The sequence below is a fragment of the Pelophylax lessonae genome (genome assembly GCF_965119305.1).
Source record: "Pelophylax lessonae genome assembly, chromosome: 6".
In the NCBI taxonomy this organism is placed as follows: Eukaryota; Metazoa; Chordata; class Amphibia; order Anura; family Ranidae; genus Pelophylax; species Pelophylax lessonae.
In genome coordinates, this window is record NC_138773.1 from 177,949,225 (window position 1) to 177,970,704 (window position 21,480).

The 21,480-nt window shown below is 41.9% G+C and overlaps 1 protein-coding gene across 1 annotated transcript in view; it reads left to right on the top strand.

Moving 5' to 3' along the window:
- The window catches only part of FSCN1 (fascin actin-bundling protein 1), a 53,211-nt gene that overhangs the window by 15,500 nt on the left and 16,231 nt on the right, over positions 1–21,480 (top strand). Inside the window, exon 2 of the mRNA XM_082260928.1 lies at positions 18,011–18,167. Within this exon, the coding sequence (XP_082117054.1) occupies positions 18,011–18,167 (157 nt within the window). The remainder of the gene's footprint in view (positions 1–18,010; positions 18,168–21,480) is intronic.

Consider the following 21,480-nt stretch of genomic DNA (forward strand, 5'->3'; position numbering starts at 1 on the left):
AGCACACACTAGTAATCATGTGATCAGTGTATCTTCCTTGTGTGACTGAGCCCTTACTAAAGGCTTATACACACTTGACGAAAATCGGACGAAATATCCTCCGATTTTTTTTTTTTTTTTTTTTTTTCTTACGCTCAGCGGTCATTAATGTTTTTAGTTGACAGTGCATAATGTAATGTTCACGAAATTTCTCGTTTTTTTTTTGGGACTCTTGACTTCCGGGTCGTCAGCAACTTCAGATCATGTGCGTTCTTTCGTATTGCGATTTTTCGCTGACGTACTGCATACACCTTAAACGAAAATTGGTCGTCTGGGGACGGACGATAAAAATTTTGGTGTTTGTCCCTCCTTTTTTTTTTTTTTTTTTTTTTCTTTAAATGTCGGCATCGGCTGCTGAAAGTTGTGTACACACTAGCCGAAAATCATACGATTTTCTACTAGTGTGTACCCCACTTAAATCACATCTTCACACAATAAACTGACTATTCCCTAAATGACTTGCCTACGTGAAGAGCAAATACTGATTTACTTATGCATGTGATTGGATGATTGTAGTGAATATTCGTCTGATTTATTGTGTGAAGTTTCTAAACTGCTTTGGTATCTTGGCCCATATGGGTCAGTGGCCCATCGCAGGCATGCAGATTTCTGACTCACACTTGATTTAAATACTTGTTTTGACTTCAAAGCCCTGAGTCATAGATCTGAAGAGTCAGCATAATGGGCAACTGGTACTTTTAGACCAACAAAAGCAAATGCATTTTTCTCTTGTGGTCTGCAGCACATTTTTGGGGACTGAGTGGTGTCAGCCCAGATGTCTTCTGCTGAACTACGCAAAGCCTCTCTATAGGCCAACATAAAGGTCAACTGTTTTTTTTTTTTTCCAACTTTGATAATGTTGCAGTCACCTTTTCATCTTTACATCAGTGGGTTGTAATATGGCATTTTAATTTTTTTTCCAAGACGTGCAGTGGTTTGAACTAAAGTATGGAGCTTGAAGCAAATTGCCTTATCTATGCATATGGATATGCATCATGAATGATGCTTCAGCACTGCTGCCTTCCCAGTGCGCACCACTGGCTGTGGTAGAAAGTATCGATCTGTGTGAAGTAGCCCTTAAAGTGTTCATCCTTAACAGGGAGATTAGTGTGACTAGTGTTAGCCAAGAACACAAGGAAGTCAAACTCCTAGAAAAACTATAGTGGCTTTGCTTTAAAAAAAAAAAAAATTGGGTAATGGGAGTTTGTGTGGTTTTTTTTTTTTTTTTTTTTTTTTTTTTTTTTCTTTATCAGCATTAACCGCTTGCCGACCGCCGCAAGTAGATTTACTGCGGCGGTCAGCCCCTGCCAGGCAGAGTGACGTTAATTAACGTCACTAGCCTGGGAGGGTCTGCCTGTCATTCTCCTCGCTGTAAAGACACTGATCACATGGATCTACTATGTAGATCCGTTGATCAGTGTCCTTACAGCTAGAGCCACAGCCAATCACCGTAAGAATCACGCCCCTAGGGACACACACAGCCCCTCCCTCCCAAATAAAGTTAACCCCTTCACTGCCAGTGTATTTTTACAGTAACAGTGCATATGTATAGCACTGATTACTGTAGAAATGTCACTGGTAACCCCAAAAGTGTCAAAAATGTCAGTCAAGGGTCCGATCTGTCCGCCGCAATGTCGCAGTACCGCAAAAAAAATCGCAGATCGCCGCCATTACGCTTTAAAAAAAAAACAACAAAAATGACATCTTTCCCTTTGTTAGTAAACGCGATAACTTTTGCGCAAACCAATCAAAATACGCTTTTTGCGATTTTTTTTTTTTTTAAACATAGGTAGGATAAAACAAATTGGCCAAAAATGTTAAAAAATTTTGAGTTTTACATTTTTTTGGGGGGGAATTTCATATAAAAAAATGTGAAAAATATTGCTATTTTTGCAAAATTGTCGCGCTTTTTTTGTTTATAGCGCATGATCAAAAAATCGCACAGGTGATCAAATACCACCAAAAGAAAGCTCTGTTTGTGGGAAAAAAAGGACGCCAAATTCGTTTAGGTACAGCGTCGCACGACCACGCAATTGTCCGTTAAAGTCACGCAGTGCCGAATCGCAAAATACCCCCTGGTCTTTTAGCAGGAAAATCCTCCGGGTCTTAAGTGGTTAAGGCTGCTAGATACATTGTGGTGTTATAGTTATTTTTGTTCTTTTAGATCAAAGAAATAAACTTCTGTCTGTAAGTGAGGGCAGTTTAACCTTTTTAAAGACTAAGCCTTTTTCTAAACACATTTGTTGCTTAAAAGTTAAAATCAGGATTTATTGCTAGAAAATTATTTAGAATCCAAAAACATTATAGAGAAGAAAATGGCGATTGTTGCAATCTGTTCTGTCATACAAACGCAGTTTTTAGGAAAAAAATACACTCTAATGAATTTAATCAGTCACCGCATGCCCACCGTCAAATGACAGCGGAGCGGTGCGGCTCTCGTTTTGGGACGACTTCATATGATGGCGCCCCAGAACTGCCCCCCTCGCGCACCAGCAGGGGCATGCAGTGCGGCGATTTGTGGGACCCCCCCGTGTCTTGGTAAAGAGCCAATGACGTGGCTCTCTACCCTTGTGATCAGCTGTGTCCAATCACAGCCGGTCACATGTAAATGAGGAAGTGCCGTTTATCCGCTCTTCTCGCCTCACTGTCAGTGTGTGGCGAGGAGAGCTGATTAGCGGCTCCTCAAAGGGGAGTCTAGGACCGAAAAGTAAAAAAGAAAAAAGTGCCCATCAGTGTGGCATACAAGTGCCTCCTCAGTGCCCATAAGTGCCGCCTTGTCTGTGAAGGAGATAAATTATACTTATTTTCAGAATTTACTGATGGAAAATAAGAAACTTTATTTCTTATAAAAAAAAAACAGCGGTGATTAAACATCGGCCGGCAGCTCTAGTGTGAGGCCTTATACAAATAAAATAATTTTGGTAGTTTTACTTGTTGACTCACTAGTAGGGTGGGGGGGGAGAAGGAGACTTCAGAATAGCCAGTATTCAGTCATAGTCAAAGGTCATATAAGTAAGGGAAATGGCCAGAAGGGAGGTGGCAGCTGCATGAGATAAATTAAACAGAAGCTCCTGAGATGGGGACTGATGTGAATGGGTTTGCAATCCTTTTAAGTCCTTAAAAAAAAAAAAAAAAAAAAAAGCTTGGTGCCTATATCAATTTTCTCTTGGTGCTACATCTTGCTTTTTTAATCCTTGAGACCACTAATAGGTGTATCCTTTGTGAACAGCTGGCAGACTTTTTAGCTCTGCATCCTAGAACATTTGCACACATCCTGCTATGAAGAATTCTTTGTCTGTTGGCCGTCTGTGTTTCCTCATGCAGAGTGGAAGTGCGGATGTCCTGTTTCCATATATTCTACATGAGAATCCTGTAGCTAAGCACCTGGCTTTAAACAAATTGTGAGTTCTGTCTCTGGATACCTGCATAGTATTCATCCAAGTTTTTTTTTTTTTTTTTTTTTTCCTATGGATGTTACAAAGTTTACAAAACACTATGGTGTTGGTAGTCCAGATTTTTTCCCTTTTCTGTAGAAGGTATCAAACGTACACTATACTAAAAATTCCTTCAGTAAGTTATTTTGCAGCGTTAGAAAAACTGTCAGCCGTTTACAGTGCCAGTTCACACTGTGGTGTGGGAACCGCATGCGACTTTTTTTATTTTTTTATTTAACTGCATGCGACTTTAAACAGGAATCTCACTGCAGTCCTGTTCAAATCACATGTGATTCTTCAGCTTTGGGCCATGGATCTTTTTATGGCTGTGATCGCACCGAATCCACACCAAAATCGTGCTGGACCCCTTTTTTTTTTTTTTTTTTTTTTTTTTGCAGCACCATAATCCGATTACATGGGTATTCATACCCATGTGATGAGATTCTGCTAATCACTGCGTTTTGCAAACTGATTTTCGGGCTGTTGTACAGCGTAGTCCCCCACGGTGCTGGTGACAAACTTGGACCTCACCATGAGAACTCTGGAGGAGTTCGCGGTGGATTCTGAACCTTTAGAAGTCGTCCTGGTTCCCTCCATGAGACTGGACTATCTGGGCCTGACTTTGGACTCGTCCTTCTGATCTGACTTTGAATCAAGGGGAATGGTCTCCATATACAGAGGTGTTCCAGCAGTTTTGCCTTCATTGGGGCACCCCAGATGTGGATCTGTTGGTGTCCCGGATCTGTTGGAGACATCCTCTCGGAGGATCTACTGTCTCAAGGGCCAATCTTCCATCCTGCTTTACGGTCACTGGCTTTGACAGCTTGGCTGTTGAAAGCCAGGTGCTGAAGGACAGGGGTTTGTCTGCTTCAGTGATTCCTACTCTGCTTAAATTGAGGAAAGTGATTTTTCTAGGAAGCTATCATCGTACATGGAAGTTGTATATTGCGTGGTGTGAGTTTCTTGGGGTTCCTCCTCGCTCTTACTCCCGTGGCCCGGATCTTGGATTTCCTTCAATGGGGAGTTGATCAAAAGTTAGCCTTAAGTACTATCCAAGGGTCAGGTTTCGGCCGTGGCAATTTTCTTCCAAAGACCACTAGCCACCCATTCCCTGGTGCGTAACTTTATCCAGGGGGTGCGACACTTTTGTATAACTATATATAAAAAGTCATGCCTGGAATACCCCTTTTTAAAAGTATATGTGAACCCTTGTAAAACAACCCTTTTTCAGCTTGTATGGGGAAAAAGGGGAAGAAGCCGGTAAATGTCATACTGACCAGGCCTTTTACTTAATGAACACAGTGAGTGAGCGGTACTGATTCCTGAGGGTGCAGAGAAAGGAATTCGTCTCCTTTTTTTTTTTTTCTCATTACGACTTTCTAGACACTAGCATCCTAACAAATGACACAAGGAGGATGTCTGCCTCCACAGCATCCTTATTTGACTCTCCTGTGCCCCTCTCCCTCAGCACTGGGGTTGAAATTAGCTTACTGATGGAGAAGAGAAACATTGGAATACTGGTCAGTACCAGTGTGCAAAAGTGTATTTGCTTTGGAACAATAAAGCTAACGTTGGGTGTTCTACGTGTGGATGTTGCTGCATTATGTAAAACTATTAGAATAGTTTATTACGATTTTTAGAATGGGGTGCCACAGGATGGTCTATAATTTCAAAGGGTGCCTAGACTGAAAAAAAGTCCCACACTCCTAAACCCCGCACTCCGTACCCAGTGCATGCCAAAACTACAGATACCACCGGCCCCTTGAGGGCAACTATACTGCTGATGCGGCCCCCAATGAATTTGAGTTTGACACCCCTGCTCTATGGGGACAAAGGCTGTATAAAAAGAGCTGCAGGTCCTAATTTGACAGGTGTGCAGGTTTGGATAAGGGGCCTCAAATGCACTGTCTGTATTCAGGGCCATACACCTGCACTCACGCCTGTCAGGTTAAAGTGGAGTTCCACCCATTTTTGGAACTTTAGATCTATGTAATCCCCTTTAAAATGGCTTTTACCAATGGAAACTTTTTTTTTTTTTTCTTTTTTGCTAGTAAATACCTTTAATTTCTGCTTTATTCCTCCTCTCCTCACTTCCGGGTCCGATCGGCGATGACGTCATTCGGCGATTCGCAGTGTCTGCTGGGATGTATTCTATTCCAGAAATCTCGCTGTAGTGAGCCGTGCCTGCCCCGCCTCCTCTCATTAAGTTGTATTGTATGAATGTATTAAGGCCGTTCTCTGCCCCGCCTCCGCCCCACCTCCTCTCATTGGTTGTATTGTATGAATGTATTAAGGCCGCTCTCTGCCCCGCCTCCTCTCATTAAGTTGTATTGTATGAATGTATTAAGGCCGTTCTCTGCACCGCCTCCTCTCATTAAGTTGTATTGTATGAATGTATTAAGGCCGTACTCTGCCCCGCCTCCGCCCCACCTCCGCCCCACCTCCTCTCATTGGTTGTATTGTATGAATGTATTAAGGCCGCTCTCTGCCCCGCCTCCTCTCATTAAGTTGTATTGTATGAATGTATTAAGGCCGTTCTCTGCCCCGCCTCCTCTCATTAAGTTGTATTGTATGAATGTATTAAGGCCGTTCTCTGCCCCGCCTCCGCCCCACCTCCTCTCATTGGTTGTATTGTATGAATGTATTAAGGCCGCTCTCTGCCCCGCCTCCTCTCATTAAGTTGTATTGTATGAATGTATTAAGGCCGTTCTCTGCCCCGCCTCCGCCCCACCTCCTCTCATTGGTTGTATTGTATGAATGTATTAAGGCCGCTCTCTGCCCCGCCTCCTCTCATTGGTTGTATTGTATGAATGTATTAAGGCTGCTCTCTGCCCCGCCTCCTCTCTTTGAGTTGTATTGTATGAATACAACTCAATGAGAGAAGGCGGCGGGGCAGAGGCGGGGCAGAGAACGGCCTTAATAGATTCATACAATACAACTTAATGAGAGGAGGCGGGGCAGGCACGGCTCACTACAGCTCAGCTACTGCGAGATTTCTGGAATAGAATACATCCCAGCAGACACTGCGAATCGCCGAATGACGTCATCGCCGATCGGACCCGGAAGTGAGGAGAGGAGGAATAAAGCAGAAAATAAGGTATTTACTAGCAAAAAAAAAAAAGTTTCCATTGGTAAAAGCCATTTTAAAGGGGATTACATAGATCTATGTATTCCAACCTATTAAAAATGGGTGGAACTCCGCTTTAAGGCCTGCAGCTATGTTTATACAGCCACTGCATCCTTATAGCATAACATAGGTTGCCTGCTCAAAGCGCAAGCCACATCAAAAAACAAACACATTTACAATGTACAGGCAATTGCGCCCTTGTGACGCTGTCCCAAAACCTCATTCACACATACCTTTTTTAATAACTCAATACACTTTTGACTTTTAGATTTTGCAGGAATGTTGTAAGTTGTTTGTTTTAGCAAAAATCGTGTGTGTGTGTGTGTGTGTAATCACTTTTTTTTTTTTTTTTTTTTTCTTGCCTAGGTGGATTCGGTATCGGTCTGACGGCTCTGACCCTGAGAACCGAGCGATCAAACTGCCAATCGCTCAGTTCTCACAGCTCCGCAAGCTGGTGACGGGTCGGTCACTGGCTCTTTGCCCTGCCGCTGCATGTGCTCACTGGAGGGCTGGGCTGTGGAGGGGGTGGGAGCGGCCGGCTCAGGCTCTCAGTGGCTCACTGAGAGGCTGAGCTAGGCGCTGGTCCAGGTATGTGAGTGGATCCCTACCATATGGCCGTGATCCTTCTCAAGCTTGGACCAGCTCTGTGACATCAGCCTACAGCGGACTTCAGCCCGCTGTCTGCTGAACGGTTCACTGGAGTGCAGAATGAACTGCACTCCTGTGATCCACAGGAGAAATAGAGCCAAATGATTTTGGCTGTACTTTAAGGTGGTTGTAAACCTCAGACCTGAAATATTAGCGTAGCATATTTCTCTATAGTGTGTACTTGTCCATATTAGGAACACAAGGTGTCATTTCGGTCTGATGCTTTGTTCCTATATCAGCATGAATCACATCTGCCATGTTTTCTGACACCAAATGAAAAAATGTGATGGAGGGACCTCCAGCTGATTGACCGCCTCAGCTTTGTTGCTTTGTGAAGGGAGGTGTGTCCCTTCCCTCCCCCTCAAATCAGCTCTCAGTGCTCTGCTTACTGAGCTCTGCAGAGTGCGACTTCCGCTCTCCACCCCCTTTTTTCTGACAGCTCACATGCGCTTTATAAATTCTCTACATCTTAAAGTCCAGAAGAGAAGACTGCAGATAAACTGGTACAACAGATGTAAGAGGGGATTACCTGAGGCCAGTCCCTTCGCTGGGTATATGTAAGGATTTGCAAACACTTCAAGAATGCAGTCGGAAATCAAATGAATTGTTTGATTATTTATCAAAATGGAAAGTAAATTAAGAGGAGAAATCCAATACAAAACCATATTTGGTGTGATCAACCTTTTGCCTTCAAAAAAGCATCAGTTCTAGGTACACTTGCACACAGTTTTTGAAGGAACTTGGCAGGTAGGTTTGTAGGTTACAAATATCTTGGAGAACTAATCAGGTCTTCTATGGATGTAGGCTGCCTTAAATCATTCTGTCTCCATGTATTTTCAGACTGACTTGCTGTTTAGAATCAGGGCTTTGTGGGGTCAAAACCATCACTGCAGGACTCCTTGTTTATGCTGAAAATTGGTTCTTAATGACATTGGCTGTATGTTTGAAGTCATCCAGCTGCAGAATAAACTTGGGGCCAGTCACATGCCTCCCTGATGGTATGGTATGATGTATCTGCCTCGGTTTCTGAACATTGGCGACACCATTGATACTTGCCAAATCACCAACTACATTTTCAGAAATGCAGCCCCCAAACTTTCACGGAACCTCCACCATGCTTCACTCTTGCCTGCAGACACCCGTTATTGTAAGGTCTCCTGCTACAGCCAGATAATTCAGATTTTTGTCTCCTCAGTCCAGAGCACCTGAAGCCACTTTTTTGCACCCACATCCTATGTTTTCATGCATAGTTGAGTCACTTAGCCTTTTTTTTCTATGTCTGAGGTATGGCTTTTTGTCTGCAATTCTTCCATGAAGATAATTTCTGGACAGTAGATGGATGTAGCTGGGTCCCACTGGTTTTAAACCAGCAGTGCCATCAGCACAGAACTGGACATCTTCCAGTGTTGAAGGGTAGTAAGCATGATGTGCCTTTTCATCTGCTGCATTAAGTTTCCTTGGCCAATCACTGTCTACTGTCCAACACTTCTGATCAATGTTATCCTCAATTCTGAGAAATACAGGCAGATACTTCACCGTCATGCCATAAAATCAGGGAGGCATGTGATTGGCCCCCAATGTCATTAAGAACTATCTTTAGTGTAAAGAACAAGGATTCCTGGAGGTAATGGGTTTGACCCCCACAGAGCCTTGATCTCAAGGTTTTGAGGCTGCCTACATGCACATGAGTTGTGGTTAATTTTTCTAAGAAGTTTGGAACAACCTACCTGATAGCTGTCACACCAAGTATTGATTTGGTTTTAGATTTTTATCCTGTTCACTTTACATTTTGTAAATTAATAAAAATAAACAAAATATTTTTGAAAGCATTCTTACTTTACAGTATTTTGTCACATGTGCTTTAAAACTTTTTTGCACTGTGTGTGTGTGTGTGTGTGTGTGTGTGTGTGTGTGTGTGATGGTCTGTCTCTCCCTTTTTTTAATTGCCTTTTCTCACCATTTTGAGAGCAATATACTACTTACTGCTGTACAATACTGTCCAAATATTGGGGTGTCTTTGCCATTGGAGGACAGGTAGGCTGTTTTTCCAAGCACAACCAAAAAACTGATCACGCTGGGATGGATGAACTCTCAAGCCTAGCCTGGTCAGTTTGCAATAGGAGAGCAGGGGGGCTGGCAGGATTACCAGAAACTGTACACAAAGGAAGCAATACAAAGCACATGTGTTACTTTTTAATGCAAGTACATGGTACAACAGACACACGTCGGGAATATGAAACGTTGGTGTAACATTCTTTAAGGATATGTACATATTTGAAATTGCCATCTCTTGGTCACATTTATGATTTTTGCTTTTTTATATATTTTACATTTTGATTCTGCAAAAGATGCAACTGAAAATTACATTTTCAAGTTTAGACTTTTTCAGGGGTGGGAATCTCTTGCCAGGTTCCCAAATATTAGCCATAGTTTATGCATTAGGGTTTTTTCCCTGCCTGTACCCTGATTGGGGAGATTTCTTCTCCTTGCTTCAGTTAAACGGAAGATGGAGACAAGGGCGTATTGGGAATTCTCTCCAATGGAGACAAGTCAGCAAAAACGTGGTTTTTTTTTTTCTCTCTCAGAGAAAGGTTAGAATCATGTTGATTGGGCTTTTTTGCTGTTTTCCTGTCTAATAAATCCCTTTTTAAACTCCTTGCCCCAGTTGTCTGCAGTGAAGGATGATCTCCGTATAAAGTTGCAAAACTAAAAAATCATGGTAGAGGTACTGATCCTTTATCGCACTATTTAAAATGACTAAATCTGGCTAGAGTTGTGCGTATATCAAGAATAAAATGTAAATGCGGAAGAGTGAAAGGATGCAATTTATACACTTTGCTTATTTGCTATATTTCATATGTGGTTATCCTCAATACAGTGTTTAAAATAGGACTCCAGTGCCCAATTCAAGTGGGAAATCTGTGTTTGTGTAAACTCTTAATTACCCGTGTTGTCTATTTTATCTTGAGTTAATTGATTCCCTGAAGGTTAAGAACTTGTTCAAGATGTACTCCACTTCAGACTAGAGATTTTTATGATTTGCACTGGCAATGCAAAGATCCACACATGACTTGTCAAAACTGTTTAGCCGGGTGGATTTGATTTAAATCGAGTCCCCCAATGTAGGTTCTTGTCAATCACAAAGAACGATGAATGCTGACCTGCACCCAAGCTTTAGTGCTGGGAAAAGCAGAGCTGTTATTTGCCTCCGCAAAGTAAACCAAGGGGTGATGTCTTGCTTCTTATTGCGTTATTGGCCTATGCAACACCCAAGAGTGGCACGGTCACCCGGTGAAGCAACTGAATGGCCCTGCCCCTTTGGCAAAGGGGGTTTCTAGATTCTGATGGGTCATACATCCCCCCCCCCCCCCCCCCAAAACCACTGAGCCAGGGTTGTGAGGAAGAGGCCATTGTCCTAGTCAGCGTGGGGGCAAGGTGCTTTGCTGAGGGGCGTCAATTTTTTATTGGCTCTAAATCTGCTTATAAATTTAATGTTAAACTCCACCCCCTCCCCCTGGACTGAAAATGCTGCTGTCTGTTTCCTATGCTCATTCCTAGAAAGAAAAAAAAAAAAAAAACTGTTGCAACTGCCACATTTGATTGGTAAGCTGCAATAAATTACATTTTTCGGTTTAATACAGCTTTAACCATTTATTTTATTGGTCAGCATAAATTATTGTGCTTGCTGCACCTAAACGCGTTTTCTGTCATCTTAAGAGCATTATAGGCCTCCGGGCAATGCAGTGCACTGGGGCCCTGCCTAAACAATCAACCGCGAGAAAAAAAATGCAAATTATTGATAAGGCGATATTTTATTTATTGGTACAGCAGTGCCAGGCTAATGACAGCTTTTAAATTTGACGGCTGGGTTTAGGGAACACACACAGACGGGAGTTTAGACTCTACTGTCGTGTGTGTGCCTGTTTCCATGGAGGCGGACAGGCATTCCTGCAGTTGTGGGCTCCCCTCCACAGCCCAAGTGGCCTGACAGCAGCGCAGGGCCGACAGGCGCTTGCCACCTGGTAAGTTCGGCCGCAAGATGCACACGGGAGTCGGGACTAATCTTGGCTGGGTCGCTGGGCAGGTGGGGCCCCCGGGCAACTGCCCAGCATGCCCATTCGGTAAGACAGCCCTGGCGTTTCTGACAAAACTCGGCTGCCTGAAAGTAATTTAGGAGAGTTGGCAAAACAGCCAGTGTGCATGGGATCTTTAAAGTGGAACTTTAGTGTTCAAAATGAGATTTTTTTTTTTTTTGCCTAGGAGTGTGGGGTTTTCCCTAGAAAAAGGGAAACCTTTCTTATATTTGAAAGCGTATACAGTACTAGATAGCCTGTTCCTCCAAGAGGATCCCATTTGCCTCACTAAAGAACATCCTCTTGCCCACCCTTTCATGGGGAATAAAAGACAACTTTGGTTACCTGTCATTCTAAGCAGAATTGCGATATGAGTGTGGGTGAAACTCCTAAGACTATAAAAATAAACAAATGGATTCCTAAGGATTTGGGCTTCAATCAGCCCACAACCTGGCAGTTCTTTTAAATAAAAACATTTAGTGAAGTTATGACTCTTCCAAAGTTCCATTAGAACATTTAAGAGGTCCACACAGAATTTTTGCTAATAGAATATTAGAAATATATATTTTGTAACTCCAGGGTACAGTTTGTGTAATAGCAAGGCAGTCTGCTCTAAACTTTTATACAGAATCTGAGATCTGCCACTATACAGGCTACAGCTGTAACAATAAAGATTGTATTAAAAATGAAATGTTCTACTTCTTAAAACGCTGCATCAGCTCAGTATATGGTTTGTAATAGGGAGTGTTCTAGTTCCAGTCACAAGCCATTCAGTGTTTTTTTTTTTTTTTTTTTTTTTTTTTGTTTTAATAATGGTGTGTAAAATTGCCCATCTGATGTTGGTTTGGTAACAAATCTTTTTATTGGACGAAGACCATAATCAGAATGTATTGTCTTATGGACCATTTTAAATGAGTAATTATAAAGTGCATTGTTCCCTACCATATAAGAAATGTGGTATTGGCTGACATCCACCTTCCTGCTCTGTATAGCCATATGCTCTATAATTATGGCACAGTCTTAATGGGATCTACATAGATCAGAATGACTTTTAAGTGGTTGGCTAAATGGCCAACTCCTATTCTGTTCCTTTTTTCAGTAATGGAATATTTGATTAGTGATCCAAATAGGGGGGTGGTGTGTAGTGCACATGGCCATCTTTTCACATAGTGCCTGTATCTCCTTACATTTTTGTGAAAACTGTCACCAGTTATATTGCATCTTAGTAAAACTAGGATTCGTAGGCTGTGTTTTAAAATGTAGAGCAGTGGACCCCCCCCCCCCCCCAGCTATTGGTATACAAATGTTTTGGGGACTTTAAAATGTATATCTATAAAAGTACTATAGGGTGTAAAACTAAACCGTTTCAGGACCACAAAAAAAGTGGTATTGGCCTCCCATGCAGAGTATCCACCCACAGATTTCTCTCCTAGGTTTTAGTGGTTGGTTTATCAAATTACTTTTTTTTTCAGCGGATTGCTATTATGTTCTTAATGTGGCCTTAATGTTAAATTCTTAGATTGTACTGTTAAATTGACTAGCAAAGCAAAACCAAAATGTAAGTGTTGCTTTGCATGTAAAGGCCTCATTTATTTATACTTTTGAGATTTTTAATACTGGCATAAAGGTTGGACCTCTGTTTGTCCTGGTCACCACTGGGGTAAATTTTCTTTTCAACTGTCTAAGATAAGAATTTTCTTCATTTTGAGAATAATTGCTTTTGGAGCAAAAAACCTTTTGTAGGGGTTTCAATCCTCACCCATTCTAAAATTGTCCCCATTGACTGACTAAAATAGTCCTCACCAGCACCACCACCATTCTTTCTATATCTCTGTCCAGCTGCCTGTAAGACTGTCCCTGATCAGGAGAGTCGTCTTAAGCCTTGCGCACACAATAAGAATATTGGATGAATGATCGTCCTGTTTTTGCATGCTAGTCTCGTAACAAAATCTGAAAGGTTACTAAAATTTACAAAAATTATTGTACGACAGAATACAACTTTGGAAATGATGCAATGTATTTCTTTTCCGAGCATGTGTGGTCTTGGTCACATGGTGTGTGTGTGTGTGTGTGTGTGTGTGTGTGTGTGTGTGGTTTTTTTTTTTTTTTTTTTTTCTTTGTGTATGAATTACACAAAAATAGTTCTGTTATTGTACGAGAAATTTTCATGTTTGTCCCTTAGGATATTTTTGCATGTACTGTCGTGATCACCTTTTTTTAAATCGGTGAACTAATGATCAAGTGGACAATCGCTCCAAAAGCTGTGTGTGTTTTTCCCCTCGTGTACTAGGCATTAGGAGAATCTTCAGGATGGTGAAGGGGAAACCGGTGAACATAAATCTTAAATTCTTTTTTGATATCTATGAATTCTGAAGAGGCCAGTTTTCAGTAATGTTTTGAATTGGTTTCAGAACCGTGTGTGTTTTTGTCAGGGTCTGTGTGCCTGATCTCATTCTGTAGCACTCTAAAGGGGGGGAAAAAAGGGCTTTTGGGACTTGTGTGTCTCTGTAGATACTACCATATAGCAGGCCTGTCTACTGTATGGAAGAAGGAAGACAGATTATATCCTACACATCCACTCACTCTTAATGCTCTGAGACATATGCAAAATTCCTATCCTATACACAATATGGGGATCTCGTCACATTTCGAGGATTAGAAATACTTTACCATCTTTTTCATATAATGCTAAATAAACTACTAAAAATGTTTTGTGTAAATAATGCATATTATTGAATATTTTTTTTGCTAAACCCTTGAACTTGCAGGACTTACAAAAAAAGAGTAAAGTGTTTTTGTTTTTGTGGCTCCCCCCCCCCCCCCGCCTCTCCTATAGACCCTGCCTTTCAGAATAATATGGTTTGTAGGAATCTCTAAAAATGTTCAGGCTGGCAAAGCAAAAACCTCAATTGGATGGAAGGCCATGCCCAGAAGCAAAATAATTAAAGCGACCCCTAATAGACGGGTCTCCAAACCTTGACCCTTTTCTTGCTTTTATCTGGCCCTTAGAGCACCATTCTATCCACTGACTCCCAACAGACCACCATTCCTCCCACTGATGCCCATGGTAGGGCACTGTTACAATCACTGCAGTGCTGTTAATGGTAAACAAACATTGGCAGTACTTTTCTTATGTGCTGTCAGTGTGCGAGGTGAGCTGGTACCACCACATCGGGAAAGAAGAAAAAATTTATTTTTTTGCAAAAAAAAAGTGGTTAAATACCACCAAAAAAAAGCTCTTTAAAAAAAAAAAAAAAAAAAGATAATTGCATGGTCATACAACACTGTACTCATGAGATTGTCATTCAAAATGTGACAGCGCTGAGAGCTGAAAATTTGACCTGGGCAGGAAGGAGGTATAAGTGCCCAGTGGGCAGGTGGTTACATGTACAGTTTAGCATAGCAATATCATTAACCTGAGCAGTTTAAACTGCATATGATGAAGAAATAGATAAGCAAAGTTAAAATTGATGAACCCTGGAGGTGAAAATGGTAAGTAGATTCAGAGACATGAGAAGCAAAGTATGATGAGCGTGCTAACAGTTTAGCATGCCTGTCTTAGCACTATGGATTGGTAGGTTCCCATCTAACCTCAACTAGCGCCTTCCACTTTTTTGGAATAGCAGTTCTACTTCAGTATTCAATATTTCTTTCAGAATGTACAGTGAAGGGAAAGTATTTGATCCCCTGCTGATTTTGGAAGTTTTCCCCAATGACAAATGAGCAGTCTATAATTTTAATGGTAGGTTTATTGTATCAGTGAGACAGAAAAACATATATTTAAAATGCAAATCAATTTAAACCTTTTTTTTTTAATGAGTGAAAGGTGTTTTATCCACTATAAATCGGCAAGATTTCTGGCTGCCAGGTGTCTTCTATACAGGTAACTATCTGAAATTAGGAGCACTCAAAGGACGTTCTCCTAATCTTAGCTTGTTAGCTGCATAAAAGACACACCTGTCCACAGAAGCAATCAGATTCAAATCTCCAAAGAGCTGTCCAAGGAAGTCAGGGACAAGATTGTTGACCTACACAAGGTTGGAATGGGCTGCAAGACCATCTCCAAGCTTGGTGAGAGGGTGGCGACAGTTGGTGCGACTATTCGCAAATGGAAGAAACCCAAAATAACTGTCAATCTCCCTTGGTCTGCAAGATCTCACCTCGTGGAGTTTCAATGACTGAGGACAGTGAGGAATCAGCCCGGAACTACACGGGAGATTCTTGTCAATCTCAAGCCATCTGGGACCATAGGCACCAAGAAAATAATTTGTAACCACCGTGAAGGACTAAAACCCTGCTCAAGAAAGCACATGTACAGGCCTTTCTGAAGTTTGCTAATGAGCTGAATGATTCAGAGGAGAACTGGGTTAAAGTGTTGTGGTCAGATGAGACCAAAATCAAACGTGCCATGTTTGGAGGAGGAGGAATGCTATCTATGATCCCAAGAACACCATACCCCCACCGTCAAAGATAGAGGTGGAAACATTATGCTTTGGGGGGGGGGGGGGGGGGGTTTTCTTCTAAGGGGACAGGATAACTTCACCGCAGGGCATTGAAAATGGGTTGTGGATGGGTATTCCAGCATGACAATGATCTAAAACTAGGGATGCACCGAAATTTTGGCCACCGAAATTATCGGCCGAAAATGAGCCTCTCTCATTTCGGCCGATAATGGGTTAACAGTGCCGAAAAAAAAATATGGCCGCCGTGGGGAAGGAGGAGGGCGCAGCGCAGGTTTTAAAAGTCCCGCCTCTGGCCGGCCGTCCGCCTCTCAGTTACGTCCCTACTACAATCTGTGCATTATGAATGGACAAACCAGGTCGGGGGGCGGGGCGAGCGGCCGCTATAGAGAGAACTAATGTGATCCTTCCTGTCAGCTCAGCACGTCTATGTGTGAATGAGAACAGAACTGAGCTGACACCGGGGGCGGGGGGGCGGGCTTAGCGGCCGCTATTAGCTGTAACTATGTGAGAGCTTCACTTCACTGACTGACAAGGAAGAGAAGCTCTCACATAGTTACAGCTAATAGCGGCCGCTCCGCCCGCCCGCCCCCGGTGTCAGCTCAGTTCCGTTCTCATTCACACAGATGTGCTGAGCTGACAGGAAGGATCACATTAGTTCGCTCTATAGCGGCCGCTCGCCCCGCCCCCCGACCTGGTATGTCCATTCATAATGCACAGATTGTAGTAGGGACGTCATTGAGAGGCGGTGCCGCCGGCCAGAGGCAGGACTTTTGAATGCAGGACACCCGAGGAGGAGGACGCTGAGGCAGTGGGAGTGGGGGGAGCTGAGGCAGCTTACCAATGATATTAGTATTATGCAGCATGAGGGGTTAATGTATTGTCACTGCAGGTCACTCATCTATTAGTGACCGACCAGTGGCAGGTAATTAACCCCTTTGTGCTGCATTAGTGCAACCAGTATCAGTGTTAATTAACACTGGTTGCACTAATGCAGCACAGAGGGGTTAATTACCTGCCACTGGTCGGTCACTAATAGATGAGTGACCAGCAGTGACAATACATTAACCCCTCACGCTGCATAATACAAATACCATTGGTAATTAAATTAACCTATTGCCAACCCATCACAGTACATATACTGTGACAGGGTGGCAGCGACAGGTGTACGTCGCTGCCTGTTTTTGGTGTATGCCCCTGTTCTATCCATTTTAAAAAAAATTTTGGGGGAAAAAGTCATTTTCGGTTTCGGTTTTCGGCCAAGGGTATCCTGCATTTTCGGTTTCGGTCCAAAATTTTCATTTCGGTGCATCCCTATCTAAAACGCATGGCCAAGGCAACAAAGTAGTGGCTCAAGAAGCACATTAAGGTCCTGGAGTGGCCTAGCCAGTCTCCAGACCTTAATCCCATAGAAAATGTGTAAGGAGCTAATGGTTCAAGTTACCAAACGTCAGCCTCAAAATCTTAATGATTTGGAGAGGATCTGCAAAGAGTGGGACAAAATCCCTCCTGAGATGTGTGCAAACCTGGTGGCCAACTATAAGAAACGTTTGACCTCAGTACTTGTTTGCAATTACAAAGTCATATTTTTCGAAGGGGTCAAATACTTATTTCACTCATTAAAATGAAAATCAATGTATAACTTTTTTGAAATGCCTTTTTGTCTAGATTATTTTGTTCTGTCTCTCAATTTAAAAAAAAAACTACCATTCAAATGTACCATTTTTGTCAGTGGGCAAACATAAAAAATCAGCAGGGGATCAAATACTTTTTTCCCCTCACTGTAAGTCCAGAGTCATGCTAGAAAACCTTTTTTCCACCATTCCTGTCAGAAGCAAAGAGTAATGACTGCTACCTCATTGTTTCAGACTCTAGATGAGTCCAGGGATGTAGAGCGAATTGCAATCAATAGTGGGGGTGTAGGCTTATCAAATGCAGGACTAAACCTTTCTTCTGGCCTAGACAGTTTAAAAGGAAACTGCACTTAGGTTCAAAATGTTTTTAAATCGGTTAAAGGATGGCTCTGCTCTCCCCTTTTTTTTTTTTTTTTTTTTTTTTTTTTTTTTTTTTTTTTTTATTGTGCATAGAGCAGTGTACATGGCTGCAGTAAACTGCATTATTTGTCCCAAGCAAACACATTTGTGTAGGTTTTTATATTGAATTGAACCTTGGTATTCAAAAAATACTTGATTGCATAGTATCTAAATCCTTTTCTATTTTTCATTGTAGGGATGGATCTCTCAGCCAATCAAGATGAAGAGAGTGACCAAGAGACTTTTCAATTGGAAATCAACAAGGACACAAAGAAATGCGCTTTTAGGACGCATACTGGGAAGTACTGGACTCTTTCAAATAATGGTGGCATCCAAGCTACTGCTTCAACACTGTAAGTTTTTTTTTTTTTTTTTTTTTTTTTTCCCCGTTTTGTATGTTAGGTACACATCTGGGTATTCATGTTTCCTGCCACACCAAGACCTGCTGGTAGGTTAATTGTCTCCTGTCTAAATTGGCACTAGTGTTTGTATTTATGAATGTGCGTTAGGGACCATTTTGGATTGTAAGCTCCTTGAGGGCAGGGACTGATGTGAATGTAATATACACTGCTCAAAATTTAAGGAACACTTTGAAAACACATCAGATCTAAAGGGGGGGGGGGAGAGATATCATGCTGAATTTCTATACTGATATGGACTGGGTAATGTGTTAGGAACGAAAGTATGCCACATTGTTTGATTTTCTGGGTGTCTGAATTCAGCCCTCTGTAGGTTGATCATTTTAATTTCTATAAAAGTGAAAAAATGATGCAAGAGGCTAGTATGTTTTGCTCAAATTTTCATTGCAGCATCTCAAAACGATACTAAGTAGTTTTTATGGCCCCCACATGCTTTTAATGCATGCTTGACAACATCGGGGCATGCTTCTAATGAGACGACAAATGGTGTCCTGGGGTATTTCCTCCCAGATCTGGACCAGAGCATCACTGAGCTCCCGAACAGACTTGAGGTGCAACCTGGCAGCGTCTGATGGAACGAAACATGATGTCCCAGAGGTATTCTATTGGATTCAGGTCAGGCGAGCATTAGGGTTATTCAATGGTATTAAATCCTTCATCCTCCAGGAACTGGCTGCATACTCTTGCCACATGAGGCCGAGCATTGTCATGCACCAGGAGCAACCAAGGGCCCACTGCACCAGTGTAGGGGTCTAACCATTTGTCCAAGGATTTATTCCTGATGCCTAATGGCAGTCACGGTGCCATTGTCTATCCTGTAGAGATGTGTGCATCCCTCCATGGATATGCCTCCTCAGACCATCACTGACTCGCCACCAAAATGGTCATGCTAAACGATGTTATAGCAGCATAATGTTACGGCCGCATAAAGTTCTCCACGGCTTCTCCAGTCCCTTTCACCTCTGTCACATGTGCTCAGGGTGAACCTGCTCTCTGTGAAAAGCACAGAGGTTCAGTTAGTGTACCTGCCAATTCTGGTGTTCAATGGCAAATGCCAATTGAGCTCCACAGTGCTAGGCATTGAGCACAGGAGATTACTGTGTGAACTCTGTAGGAGTTTGGTTGCAAATTTAATTTCCAGTTATTGCCCTTGGTTCCATCCACCTAGTTGGACTGTCTGGGTCTATTCTAGACTGTCTCAGCTAGGGTATTCCTCCCATGGGACAAGTTCCGAAATCTGTTTGCAAGAAACTCTTTCAGAGGTCTCCTGTAATGTGGAGCGAGAATCCAGTCTCTAGATAATCTGATCCTGTTGAGACAGGGTACAAGAAGGCATTTTTTATTATTATTATTAATTAATCAAGTGGCTGGATAGTAGCAGCAGGCATAAACATCAGGAACAGGAACTTTACCAGTTCAAAAATACAAACCACATTATTTGGTTGTTTTAGAACTAAAAACAAAGCTTATCTATATGATCCAAAAACAAAATCTGTAAAACCTAGAAATGGTTTATATTAATCTTGAAATGTTATAGGTTTAGCAAATACAAATCAATTCAATGTAGAGTTCCAAGGAAGAGAATTGCCTCTGCCAGATCCTTTCATAGAGGCTCTTAAGTCAGACTTTATTATTTTTAGGGCTGAAAATAATCTTTCGACACTGACTTGGGTGGGTGGCATTGCAGTAACTATTCTGGCCACATCACTAACTATCTCTGGATAAAAAAGGATGGCTTCTTCAACAGTAAGTTTTGATGAGCGATCATACTTTTCAACGTTTTAGTGCTTTATAAAACTCCTGTTGGAATTTTTTTTATTTGGACATTTACTGGTTCTGTAACGCTTATGCGACGTCGCTTTCCTTTAGCAACTTCCATTTTGTCTAAGAAGAAATCAAAGTCTAATTCTTCGTTTGAAGAAGATGATCCTGAGTTACCACTATTGCTTAAAAGAACTTCATCCTGTGGAGGTATTTCAGGTCGTAATCCCTTCATGCGAACTGCTACATCATAGAGGGCCTTTTTCCCAGTAGCAGTCTGTTCACTGTTCAACAAAAGTCGGTTCATTGGGTCGACATAAATGGCCGCTAACAAGATTTCATTTTCCAGCAAAAGACTCTTTTCATCATTGAAGATGCAATGCCCTCAGCTATTAACACTCCATTTTTGTTCAGGCGATATAACAGGCTCTTCCATTCCAAGAGGAATTTACCCGGGGTTAGATCGTCGCATTGCAACCTCTTGGTGACAGTGAAGGGGTGAGAAAGAAGGTTCTTCAGATCTTTTGTTTGTGTCCACTGGCTTTCAGTTAATGCAAGATTTTCATTGTCCATGTCTTCTATGAAGTCTTTAAGTTCAAGCAAACGCTTCACCATTAAATAAGTGCTTCCCCAGCGAGTTGTTTGATCCAAAATGGCTCCTTTTCTTGCATGTCTTTTCAAAATTGCATCTGTTTTCGGGGGCCCTGGCTGCAACAGTTACTTGTCGTAATTTGCCAATTAGTGTAGCTGCATGGCGATCTTTTAATCCATCTCTTATGGCAAGTTTCAGTGTATGAACAGCACATCGCATATGATGAATAGTAGCAAGCTTCAATGCTTCTTCAACAAAGTTGTCTAAAAAAAATGTCGGCATTCTCTTCAGTTTCTAAACTTTCTCCAATACTTGCAGAGCTGTCTTCCTCTAACTCTATTGTTTGTTACCTTCTTCATCTGCGTTCATCTTCTCAATTGTGCTCAACATGTTAGAAGCGTTATCTGTCACAACACATAAAATCTGTTCCTTTGTAATTTCAAAATCTTCTAGAACACCCTCCACTAACTTCTGAAGGTAATCGCTGGTGTGATGTGCCTGAGTGTCCTTTAATCCGAGGGTTCGTGTTATTGTTTTGTTGTTTTCATCCACAAATCTAACATTAATAGCAAAATAATTGACTCTTGACGTATGCATGCATCCATTTTAAGGAAGACAAAACGTCCTTTCAGAACTTTCTGTAGTTCTTTTTACATTTGGCCTCCTCAATTAGAAGTTTCCTTTATATGAAGTCATTAATTATAACTTTTTGTGAATTGGGACATTTAAACTTGCTTTTTTTTTTTTAAATTTAGTAGGAGTCGGTGCATTTTTTGCTGACTCCAGGTACCCAAAATTTCCTCCGACTCCACAGCCCTGCGAGAAGGTCTCTGCTTTGGTGGCTTTGCTCTCTGCCACTTTGACAGGGTGAATCTTCCTTCCCCCTCCCTGTAC